Below are 12,773 nucleotides of genomic sequence, written 5' to 3'. Positions count from 1 at the left end.
TATGGAAGTGAGAGCTGGACCATAAAGAAGGCTGATCGCCGAAGAATTGATGCTTTTGAATTATGGTGCTGGAGAAGACTCTTGAGAGTCCCATGGACTGCAAGAAGATCAAACCTCTCCATTCTTAAGGAAATCAGCCCTGAGTGCTCACTGGAAGGACAGATCGTGAAGCTGAGGCTCCAATACTTTGGCCACCTCATGAGAAGAGAAGACTCCCTGGAAAAGACCCTGATGTTGGGAAAGATTGAGGGCACAAGGAGAAGAGGACAACAGAGGACAAGATGATTGGACAGTGTTCTCGAAGCTACATACATGAGTTTGACCAAACTGCGGGAGGCTGTGGAAGACAGGAGTGCCTGGCGTGCTCTGGTCCATGGGGTCACGAAGAGTTGGACACGACTAAACGACTAAACAACAACAAAACAGTGACATGAAGATGCTGAGTGGTGAGGGGAGAGACTTCATCAGGCAAGGCCTCCTTCCACCTGCCTTGCCCCAACCTCCAGACTCTGCTTCTCAATTTATATTGTATTATTTTATGCACTGTGGCTTGAGGTTGTTTTATTGATTGTAGTTTAGAAATTATTGATTGTAATTGTTAAGAGTGGATTTCTGTTTAATTTTTATATGTTGATATTTAATATTATTCTATACTAGTCTAATGATTGTTGAATGTTACTTTATTTGATGTAGCTTGCATATTTTAAAGTTACGTTTTATTATCAGATTTTTGTATTGCATTAGCTTGTTATAAGGTGTACGTTCTTTGTTTCTTCAGCTTGTAAACCGCCTTGGGTATTGTAAGATAGAAAGACGGTATACAAATTAAAAGTGATGATGGTGGTGGTGATGAACAAAGTAGGTTATCAGCCCATGTTCTTATGCATGATCTTGCCACCATTCTCCATGCTTTTGTAATGTCCAAGTTATAGTAGATTAATTTGGTGGTTTTTTTAATGCATAATTCATGTAGAGCCGGCTAGGAAGAGTGTTCGGGAGTTTGGATTAGTCCAGAATATGGCTGCCAGTTTTATGAATAGGGACCTACCGATTCAGTCATCTTTCACCCAGTGCTACTTGGAATTGTTTTGTTTCCTTTCTCTGAGCATTTATATCCTCCCTTGTTACAATAAGATAAGACTCCAGACAGCTAACAAATAAAGATATAAATCACAGCCGAGAAAACCTAACAAAAGTAATTTAAAAAGAAATAATAACAAAATGAACGACAGAATTATATTGTTGGAGGTCTGCTATACAGATGTAGTTGAGAGATTCTGGGCAGATAAAAGAGAGCGCAAAGTTAAACGATGGAATTTGCTCCTACAGGAGGCAGTGATGGTCACTAACTTAGATGGCTTTAAGAGAGGGTTAGACCAGGGGTCAGCAACCTTTTTCAGCCGTGGGCTGGTCCACCGTCCCTCAGACCATGGGGGGAGGGCAGACTATATTTTGAAAAAAAAAAATATGAACAAATTCCTATGCCCCACAAATAACCCAGAGATGCATTTTAAATAAAAGCTCACATTCTACTCATGTAAAAACACCAGGCAGGCCCCATAAATAACCCAGAGATGCATTTTAAATATAAGGACACATTCTACTCATGTAAAAACACGCAGATTCCTGGACCGTCTGTGGGCCGGATTGAGAAGGCAATTGGGCCTGGATTTAAAGAGGCTTTGTGAATGAGAAAGGGTATTGTAAAAGGGAAAGGAGCTGTAAAGATTTATAAACTGGCAATATAATCATAAAGGAAATGCGGAATAAATACAAAAGTATGAGGATTGCGGGGGGAGTGGGGGGAAGTAAAAAAAAAAACCTGTAATATATGGAATATGATTGTGTTCAAACAATTTGTAAAAGAAAAATTTTCTCAAAAAATTAATTAAAAAAAAGAGAGAAGGCAATTGGGCCATATCCGGCCCCCAGGCCTTAGGTTGCCTACCCCTGGGTTAGACTAGATGGGCCATTGGCCTGATGAGGCAGGATCATTTATATTTTACATAAAGAAGTGAATCCAGCAACAGAATGTTGCAGCACCAAGTGCTCCTGTTTGCTGTTCCAGCCAGCCATCTTTGCCCTTTCCCAGAACACTCCATTGTATTACTCCCATGCACCTAGTTTTCCAACTTGCCCCCTCCGACAGTCAGGCAACTGTTTGGGGGTAATGGTTCCCTGGGGTTTGTGTGTTTAAAAATATGTTTTGTGCTTTTGCAAACTGCAGTGTTCTTCCCAAGCCTGCTGGTGTCTCCCTGTCTACTCCACAACAGCAGAGGTTCTTCCTTGAGGAAGAAATCTTTATTGAGGTAAAGATAAGAGATATAGACTGGGGACTCAGCTACATTAGTTACAGGAACAACGCTTTGAATGTGTTATGAATATGCAACACCAGATGGCACCAGAGAGCAGAAAATTTTTCTACGTGGTTTTCCATAGGTTTTTTTTTTTCTTTTGTTATAATGATCTAATTTCTGACGTATTTATAGTGGTTATTTTCCTGTGCATAGATCCACCCTTAGAAGGTAAAGGTCAAGGACCCCTGGATGGTTAAGTCCAGTCAAAGGTGAATATGGGTTGCAGCACTAATCTCACTTCAGGCCAAGTGACGCAGCGTTTGTCCACAGACAGTTTTCTGGGTCATGTGGTCAGTATGACTAAACTGCTTCTGATGCAATGGGACACCGTGACGAATTCCAGAGCACACAGAAGCGCCGTTTACCTTCCCGCCACAGCAGTACCTATTTCTCTACTTGCACTGGTGTGCTTTCGAACTGCTAGGTTGGCAGGAGCAGGGACAGAGCAACGGGAGCTCACCCTGTCACGGGGATCCGAACCACCGACCTTCCGATTGGCAAGCCCAAGAAACTCAGTGATTTAGACCACAGCGCCACCCGAGTCCCCCACCCTTAGAAACAGGTAATGAGTCACAGCAGCCATTACACTCAGGCTTGATGACAGAAAAGGCAAAGCTAGTTGGGCTAAGATTGTAGCTTGAGGGTAACCCAAGGTCAATCTAGTCCAAACCCCAACAATGCAAGAATCAAAGCAGCAGTCCAAGTCAAAGGAGTCCAAGAATGGCAACGAGGTCAGAATGGCACAGAAGCAACAAAGTCGTCCCAATAAGTTGGCATGCCCGCTCACCAAGCTTACAAAGATGGTAAGGCATGCTTGCTCATGAGACTCTAGTACAGGGGTAGGCAACCTAAGGCCCATGGGCCACAAGTGGCCCACGGGGGGCGTTTAACCAGCCCACAAGCCACTCCTGAACCAAGCCACCCACTCGGTGAGTCCCCACGTGCTGCAGTAAACCAGTGCAGCGTACCACAGGGACTCGCTTCCACAGTGCCGGAAATCGCGTCTGTGCATGCGCAGATGCCAAAAATTGCATCTGCGCAGACACAGACGCCAGAAATCACAGAGAGAGAGTGCAATCTCCGCTGGAGTGAACCGGCCCAGGCGAGGTAAACCTTGCCGACCCCTGCTCTAGTGCCTTATGAGACCGCTGAGCATGCAGACACTGGGCCATGATGTGTCTCTTTGCATCCTGGGTGACCATGCTGCACTGTGCCCTTCCCCAACCCTAGCGGTGGACGGATGCCCTTCCCAGCTTCCACCACTCTGCTCCTTTCCTTGGGAGGGAAGAGTGGCGATGGGAGTTTCGATTCCCCAGCTGGGGGCAGCCAGATCGAGGGAAGGGGAGGTAGCGGCCTTCTTGTGATGGCCTGGGATTCCGATTCAGAGGATGAACCAGAGGAATCCCAGCCTGCACAGGAGTCCCCGCCTCCAGGGCTGGCTGAACTGGGGCAAGGCCTAGATGCTGAAGAGCCTGCACCTGTGGCAGAGCACCAGGAGCTGGCCCCAGGTGAAACCCTTCAGGCCCCAGAGGGGCTTGAGGACTCAGTGGCTACAGGTGAGCCTCCTCCAGGGCCCAGTAACCCTTCGGCCTCTCCTGGTCTGCAGAGGCTTAGGGCAGAGAGGCGAAGGGAACTGGTTGCTCCCAGGAGGAGTGCTCGCCTTAAGGCCAGAGGAGGCGGGGCTCCTGGGGGCCGGGACCGCCCCTGGCCTTAGAAGAGGATAAAAGCCCAGTCAGCCCGGTCCCAGGTTGCGGGAGCAACGTCGTTGTTGGCTTTGGACCTTCCTGTGTTCCTGATCCCTGCTTGGCCTCCTGTTCCTGACCATCCGGTGCTCCTGTTCCCTGCTCGGCCTCCTGTTCCTGACCATCCGGTGTTCCTGTTCCCTGCTCGGCCTCCTGTTCCAGCGTTCCTGTTCCCCGCCCGGCTCTCCGCCTCGGACCTCGCCCCTCTTCGTGTGGACTCAGACTACGCTCACGGTACCTTTCCCCCGGGTCCAGCACACTTCTCCAGCCTCTGTTCACCCTCTAGGTCAGCCTTTCTCAACCTGTGGGTCCCCAGATGCTGTTGAACTACAACTCCCATCACCCCTAGCTAGCAAGGCCAGAGCTCAGGGATGATGGGAGTTGTAGTCCAACAACATCTGGGGACCCACAGGTTGAGAATCACTGCTCTATGTCATGCTCCTGTTCCCCTTCCTCATCTGTCACAGTCTGCCACTACACTCCTGAGTCTCTCAAGAATGGGTGGTGCCATTTGTATGAAAACTGCACCCAGCCTTTGGAACTCCCTGCCTATTTACATCGAGCAGGCTCCTTTGCTGTGCCCTTTTCAGCCCCTGCCGGAAATATTGTTGTTGAAGCAAGCCTATCAGGACATTCTGAATGTTGACTTCAAGTTTCAATCTGATTTTTAGGCTATCGTCGATATTATTTTTTTATGTGTTAATCTTTCAAGCAGTTGTTTTCAACTATTGCTCTCATCATATATAATTTTTTTTGCAAATACAGTCATACCTCATGTTACATCCGCTTCATGTTACGTTGTTTCAGGTTATGTCCCGCGGCGACCCGGAAGTACCAGAAAGGGTTACTTCTGGGTTTCACCACTCATGCATGTGCAGAAGCGCAAAATAACGTCACGCACATGCGCAGAAGCAGCAAATTGCAACCCGCACGTGCACAGATGCGCCGCTGCGGGTTGCGTTCCTTTCATGTTGCGAACGGGCCTCCGGAACGGATCCCATTTGCAACCAGAGGTACCACTGTAGTTTGGAGGTTTCCTTTGGGGGGGTGATTACGGTCTCGCTGTGCATGAAATGTTATGAAATAAATAAATAAGTAAATTTATTGGCTACGTAACGAATGGCAATTTATCGCCTGGGGACTGGAATTAGTGGGACTGATCAGCGATCTTTTGGGGCACTCTCTAAAACCAACACACAAACCATTGCAAAAATTTGGGTTCGCCTTTCTTATCTAGAAACGTGTCTACTTTCATTCCACCTTGTGTAGCGAAAGCCGGTTCTGGAAACCAGGGCTGTGTGTAAAGACTCTCGCCAGCCCCAAGGCTCCCTCATGGAATTCTATGGAATTGTAGGATCGGAAAGGACTCCATAGGGTTATCGGGGCCCCACCCCCTTCAATGCATGCTCAGTGCTCTGGCATGATTACCAACCTGCCCCCCTTCCTCCTCTCCCACTGTAGCCCCACATCAGGGCTGACTTACTAGTGGAGAAGGTGCCATCTGTGTGGACGGGAGGGGTGGAAGGGAGGAAAGGCGGGTGTCCAACGAAGAAAGACCGTAGGGAGCGCTCTGAGAGAAGGGGGGAGCGCTGGGCAGGGATGTTCTCACAGCTCCCGACGCTGTTGTGGATCTTGAGGTTCAACGGCTTGTTCTTTTTCTTCACTCTGAGGGAAAAGGAGAAGGTAAGGCATGAGGAAGAACCACAGCAGAAGGAAGATAATTCATACTGTACTTTTCTGTGTACAGTGGTACCTTGGTTTGCATAAGTCTTGGCTTCCATACATTTTGGATTACAAACACGTCAAACCCAGAAGTGCATGTCCTTGGTTGCAACATTTTTTTAGATTCCAACCTTATTTTTATTTGATTACAAACACATTTTTCTAGAGGCCCCATTGGGTTACAACCTGTTTTGGTTTACAAACGGATCTCCGGAACAGATTATGGTTGTAAACCAAGGTGACACTATATGATATTATGTTTGTTTCATTAAAAATCATGCTAAAAAGTGGGGGTCATCTTATACATGGATAGTGCACAGGGTGGACGTTAGATTGATTGCTGTCGGTGGCTATTGTGCATGTTATTGGCTGCTGCATCAATGGGTTGATTGGCTGACGCTCCGGAAGTTGGGCGGGCGATTGGCAACTTCTGCTGGCGATAGGACAGACGGGAGGCAGATTTTTGTGATGCGTGTGGGTGAGCGATTCTCAGCAACCCCCCCTAAAAAAAGCTCAACAACTCTGTGTCATCTCCCCCCATTTTCTTAAATGTGAGTCCCCCAGAATAGGGGGAGTCTTATACATGGGGGCGTCTTATAGATGGAAAAGCACGGTAGTTTTCATGGATTGGAAAACAACAACAACATGTAAGTAAGGGAGAGGCCAAGTCAGAAGAAACAGACAAGAAGCTCCAACAGAGCAGTCCAAAGACCCACCTAGCTTAGCATCCTGCCTCTGACAGTGGTCAGCCACCAAAAGCTTTTAGGGAGCTCTCTTGCAGGTTTCAGACAGAAGGTGTTCTAGTTGTTTGCTTGAGCTTTTAATGGGATAGAACGGTGCAGATCTCGGACCCTCCAAGCGTCCCTATTTTCCAGGGACAGTCCCAGATTTACAGCAGCTGGGAGAGCAGAGTTTGAAAACTCCACTCAGCCATGAAGCTCACTGGATGACCTTGGACCAGTCACCGTCTCTTAGCCAAGCCAACCTCCCAGGGTTGTTGTGAAGATGAAATGAGATAGGGAGGAGGAGGAGGAGAACCAGGTACACCACTTTGATATCCTTGGGGTATCCTTGGGAGATAAAAGTGGCATATAAATAAATGGTTGTTAAAAAAAAAAATGGAAGTGAGGGTGGATGGAACAGGGTGTGCTGGCAGAGAGCCCGGCTGAAACAAAAGCCAACGAGGTTAATCTGAGGCATGATTATTGCTAATTTAAAACTTAGCACTCAATGCTGTTATATTATGCAGCAGGTCCCACTTGTCTGAGAGACATTCACTCTCTCAGCGTTGGCAAGGGAGAATTTCTGGGAGCAGAATTATTTCCCCATCTCAGCCTGTGAGGCCTATGCAGGAATAGGGGGCCTCTTCACTAGGAACCAGGACGGATCATTCCGCCCTCTTGTGGCGGGAAAGGAAACGGGCCGCTGGAACTCAGCCCCGACAAAGTCAACTGGGGCCATTTCTGCTCAGCTATTTCTCCATTAACTCTTCCCAATTTATCTTGCCTAGGCTGCAAACACCCTGATTTATGCCAAGACTGGGATGATACATCTTGCGCCTCCTCCTGCCCCCTACACCCAAGTGACAGGTGTTTTAGGAATAGCCGCCTCAATCCATCTCTGTCTCCTAGGCAATTTCCCTCTTTGTGGAGAGCTCTCCCTGGCCCCCTCCTTCGAACCGTGCAAGTTCAGCCAAGCAGCGACGCTGAGCTCTAAGCAAAAACCTTGTTAACTTCCTAGATCGGGGAGCACACTCCTGTAAGCCAGCTTTGATGGAGCACAGTATTAAATGCTTCACTGAAATAGGATCTCTAAAAGTGAAGGATGGTTAGCAGACACCCTCTTGCCCCCCCCATCCTTCCCCAACAAAAAAACATTATGTAATCAGAAGCTGGAGATTCTACAGTAGGTACCCATCATCATGGGGGGAGCTGTAGCAAGCGTGAATGATTCACAAGGGTTGGTGGACTCATAAAAACTGCAGAAGACACTTCATACCAGGTCATACTGAATACCAGTTGCATTATTGTTGTTGTTGATATTATCAGTATCATTATCATTATCAACTACAACTAATCCAGAATGCAGCAGCTAGATTGGTGACTGGGAGTGGCCGCCGAGACCACATAACACTGGTCCTGAAAGATCTACATTGGCTCCCAGTACATTTCTGAGCAAAATTCAAAGTGTTGGTGCTGATCTTTAAAGCACTAAACGGCCTCGGCCCAGTATATCTGAAGGAGCGTCTGCACCCCCATCGTTCAGCCCAGACACTGAGGTCCAGCTCTGAGGGCCTTCTGGCGGTTCTCTCACTGTGAGAAGTGAAGCTATAGGGAACCAGGCAGAGGGCCTTCTTGGTAGTGGTGCCCACTCTGTGGAACGCCCTCCCATCAGATGTAAAGTAAATAAAAAACTATTTGTCTTTTTGAATACATCTGAAGGCAGCCCTGTTTAGGGAAGTTTTTAATGATTGATGTTTATTATTATTATTATTATTATTATTATTATTATTATTATTCTGTTGGGAGCTGCCCAGAGTGGCTGGGGAAACCCAGCCAGGTGGGCGGGATATAAATAATAAATTATTATTGTTGTTATATATTATTATTTGTACCCCACCCATCTTGATTGGGTTGCCCCAGTCACACTGTGTAGCTTCCAGCATATATAAAAACATAATAAAACATTAAACCTTAAAAACTTCTCTGAACAGGGCTGCCTTCAGATGTCTTCTAAAAGTCAGATAATTGTTTATCCCCTTGACATCTGGTGGGAGGGCGTTCTACAGGGCGGGTGCCACTACCAAGTAGGCCCTCTGCCTGGTTTCCTGTAACTGCACTTCTCAAGGTGAGGGAACCACCAAGAGGCCCTTGGAGCTGGACCTCAGTGTCTTGACCAACAAAAAGTTTCCAAGGGAGACTTCAGCATGAAACTGCTGGTGATGATTAAAGTGCACCAGGATCTCTTGTTGGCTTTGCCACAACGAACTGCCCCATTGTTGTGTGATGCACCGATGGCGCTACGCAAATGTTGTCGTTCTGCGCATGGATGAAAAGCTGCATTAGAAATAAATCTATAGGTTCCAGATTTAGGATCCCAACTCATTTTGTTTTATAAGCGCGGAGAAGAGAAAGGGGCCCTAAAAGGTCACGCAAAGGGAAGGTGATGGTGCCAGGTGCTTGCCCTCCCAGCCAACAGCAGACATCCTTCCTGTGTGCCTGTTGGCAGCACATGCCCGTCAGATCCCTGGGCATCTGGAGAAGCCCTCCGTAGGAAATGACTGCATTGCAGAACCTCCAGAGCCGGCCAAAGTAGCTTGCAAAAGAGGGAGGTGAGGGGGGAAGAGAAAGAAAAACAATTATGCAACCTCTCCCTAATGTGCTAATTGTTTCCTAGCACAGGAAAATGTGACGCTCATTTCCACATCTTGTGCTGGATAGGGGACCCACTGCAGCCAATTGCTTTCATTAGCCCAAAGGGCAATTGAATCAAAGGGAGGTTGCGCAACCTCCAGGCTCGGTGGCCGGCATTACTCCTCCTATGACCCCTGCCAGCTGGAACAGGATCATTCATGCTGTCCTAACAATAGCCACGCTATGGCCAAGGCCCAGCCACCACCTTTCTGGGTCCTCCTGGGTAAGGTTCAGAACAAGGGCAACCAAAATGATCGATGAGGATGGAGCTGCTCTCCTATGAGAAAAGGCTACAGCGTCTGGGGCTTTTTAGTTGCGAGAAAAGTTGAGGAAGAAGCTGCGTGCTATAAAATTAGAACATTATGCCTGGCCTGGAGAAAATGGATTGGGGGGGTCTCTTTCTCTCTTGCACTTGGGTCCTGCTTCCAGGTTTCCCATTGGGGAATATGGCTGGCCAGTGTGAGAACAGGATGCTGGACTAGATGGGCCATTGGCCTGATCCAGCAGGCTCAGGGTTTTTAGTTTAAAGAGTGTAAGAGGCAGCATGATATAGGTGGAAAAAATGATGCATGACATTGAGTAAGAAGACACAGAAACATGTTTCTCCCTCTCTGATAATCCTCAAACTGGTGGGCATGCCATGGAGCTGAATGTTGTTGGAAGAACCAGGAAAGATAAAAGAAAGGACTTCCATGCAGAACATAGTTAAACTATGGAACTCACTCTCATGGGAGACCAAAGTTGGCCACCAATTTGGATGGATTTAAAAGATGATTGGACAAATTCATGGAGGAGAAGCCTATCAATGGCTACTAGTCCTGATGGCAATGTTCTACCTTTATGGTTGAAGGCAGTATGCTTCTGGATCCCAGTTGCTGGAAACCACAGAAGGAGAGAGAGCAAGAGTGCTGCCATATTTTGGTCCGAAACAATGCCATGGATGGCTCCAAGTAAATGACTCAAGACTCCCCAAGAGAGGTGGAGCACAGAATGAGATCTTTCAAGCTCCTGCCTCCAAGCTATCTCCTCCAGGCTCCATCCGCTTGTGGAGAACTTCAGGGCCTCTGGCCTGAAGATGGGATCTCTTTCTCCGTTCCATAGGATCCCACGTGCTAGGTGCCCCTGGTCTAGTAAGGGGTCGTGGGGACATCTAGTGCATCAGGAAAAGGTGCCTGTAAGGGGTCCTGATTGTGGCCTTACAGGGCCTTGTGGTCTGCGGAGTAATTCTGGGTTCTCCTGCCTGATAGCCTCAGGTCCAGGGGTCTCCTAATGTCCATCTGTCAGCTTTGAGCCCTGGACCTGACCTGGCTCCCCTTCTGGTGCCCCTTCAGCCCCCAACTCTGCATGTGGGTTGCATCCAGATTGAGGGGTAATGGCTGGCACTTTGCTTAGGACCCCCTGAAACCTGTCACGCTGCCGCAGCCTTCCCCAAGAGAACCAGATTCTGTCACTTTTCTCCATGCTTCTGTAACACCCAGGTGAGATTACTCCAAAAGCAGGTTGGGGTATCGATGCAGACCAGGCTATGAAGGGTGTTCAGGAATTTGGACTAGTTCGGAATCCAGCTGCCAGTTTTATTGAGCATCTTTCACCCAGTACATCTCAGCATTGTTTCACCGATCTCTTTGAGCATCTTACATCCTTATGTTGTTATAATAAGATTGAGCTTGATGCGACTAACAAGTACAAATTGCAGCAAAGAAAACCTAACAACTGGGGTAACAACAACAACAACAACAACAACAACAACAACAACAACAACAACAACAACAACAACATAAAAAGGAGTAAAAATCAGACAACATAATTACTGTATTTTTCGCTCTATAAGACGCACCAGACCACAAGACGCACCTAGTTTTGGGAGGAGGAAAACAAGAAAAAAAATATTCTGAATCTCAGAAGCCAGAACAGCAAGAGGGATTGCTGCACAGTGAAAGTGCTGTTCTGGCTTCTGGGATAGCTGCGCAGCCTGCATTCGCTTCATAAGACGCAAACACATTTCCCCTTACTTTTTAGGAGGGGAAAAGTGAGTCTTATAGAGCAAAAAATACAGTATATTGTTGTAGGTCTACTATACAGGTGGGCTCTGGTGCCCCTGCAGTTGATCTCCAGAGCACTGCTACATTCAGGGGTCTTCATAACAAGCCCCACTCCCCACCTGCAATTTCCAGTCCCTGGAAGTCAAAGGCATACTGGGGGGGAAATATAGGCAGTGTGACTAGTAGTCATTGAAAGCCACCACAAAAAGCACACACACTTCTCATTCCCTGCTAGGCAGGCCAACCCCTCCTTCTTGAGTCTCCAGTTTCAACCCAACGTCTTTCTGCAGCATTTATTCTACGAACATGACTCTGCAGAAGCTCATATTCTTCTCCCAAAATCTTCCCATTTATCACTCAGTTTTGGGTCATTAGCACCAACGATGCCATCAGTCTCACACATCCCACAGAAGAGGCACACACACAGACTTTCAGCACATCCAGCACCTCAGATCTCAATGACAAACTCTGAAAACCAGGCGGGCTGGAAGCGCTTTGCCGGTGACAAGTTGTGAGAAGGACTGTCATGTCAAGAGACTCCTTTGTGTTCATCTCTACAAGCAGCTGTGATTCCATGCGAGAGCAAGAGGAAAGGGAGACGCTCCGGGCCTGAGATCCGAGAGTCGGAGCAGTCGGCAGTGGTCCTCAAAGCCACAAACACTCTTGTTTCCCAAAGAGACAGGGAGATGAAAAATAATAGCTCCTGCTGTTGGGAGGCAACGTGCCTCTGAGTCTCAGTCACTGGGGAATCACAAGTGGGGACAGCTCCATTGCACTCACGTCCTGCTTGGCATGGTGAGTATGTTCTACTTCTGCTTCAGGAGACATGATGCCTATGGATAGCCCCTGGGAACCACCAGTGGGGAGAGTGTTGCTGCATCCAGGTCCTGCTTGTAGCTTTCCGATTGTGGCATCTGGTTGGCCATGGTGAGAAGTGGATTCTGGGCTAGATGGGCCCTTGGCCAGACCCAGCAGGGCTCTTCTGGTGCACTTATTCTTTTATTGATGGAGTTGGATGCTCCATCAATGGCTGCTACCCATGAATGGCTCTGTTGTGCCTCCGATGTCAGAGGCAGTATGCAGGTGTGGAGGACCCTGCTTGTGGGTTTCCCACTGGGGTATGGAATCATAGATCTGGAATCATAGTGTTAAGTTGTGGGTGAACATATCAGACGACACAGCGATTCTTCAAACAGCTCTTGTTTATTCAGAGGCCAGAACTGAACTGAACTGAACTGAAGGGTTCAGTCAGCCTTCTTTTATAGAGCTCCAGTACAACGTAACTGTAACAATTTTCTAAAACTATCCAATCACTGAACGTCACTTTCGATCCCTTATTTGCATAACTATCTATAGTATCCCCCTGCTGGCCCAGGGTGAGAACTTCAGTACATAACACATAGAGTCAGGGGGGACCCCGTGGGTCATTAGCCCAACATCCTGCAATGCGGGAATCACAACCCCAGAGTTCCAGGGTTATGTCCTAGCAATGGACTG

The 12,773-nt window shown here is 47.7% G+C and overlaps 1 protein-coding gene across 2 annotated transcripts in view; it reads right to left on the bottom strand.

The window, feature by feature from the left end:
- The window catches only part of KSR2 (kinase suppressor of ras 2), a gene marked incomplete at its 3' end in the record, with an annotated part of 189,408 nt that overhangs the window by 97,581 nt on the left and 79,054 nt on the right, over window positions 1-12,773 (bottom strand). For both annotated transcript variants that reach the window (XM_081841791.1, XM_081841790.1), the window contains one exon: window positions 5,583-5,764. In XM_081841791.1, the coding sequence (XP_081697917.1) occupies window positions 5,583-5,764 (182 nt within the window). The remainder of the gene's footprint in view (window positions 1-5,582; window positions 5,765-12,773) is intronic.

Source organism: Podarcis erhardii (genome assembly GCF_964252035.2).
Source record: "Podarcis erhardii genome assembly, chromosome: 15".
Classification (NCBI taxonomy): domain Eukaryota; kingdom Metazoa; phylum Chordata; class Lepidosauria; order Squamata; family Lacertidae; genus Podarcis; species Podarcis erhardii.
This window is presented reverse-complemented; position numbering and strand designations above follow the sequence as displayed.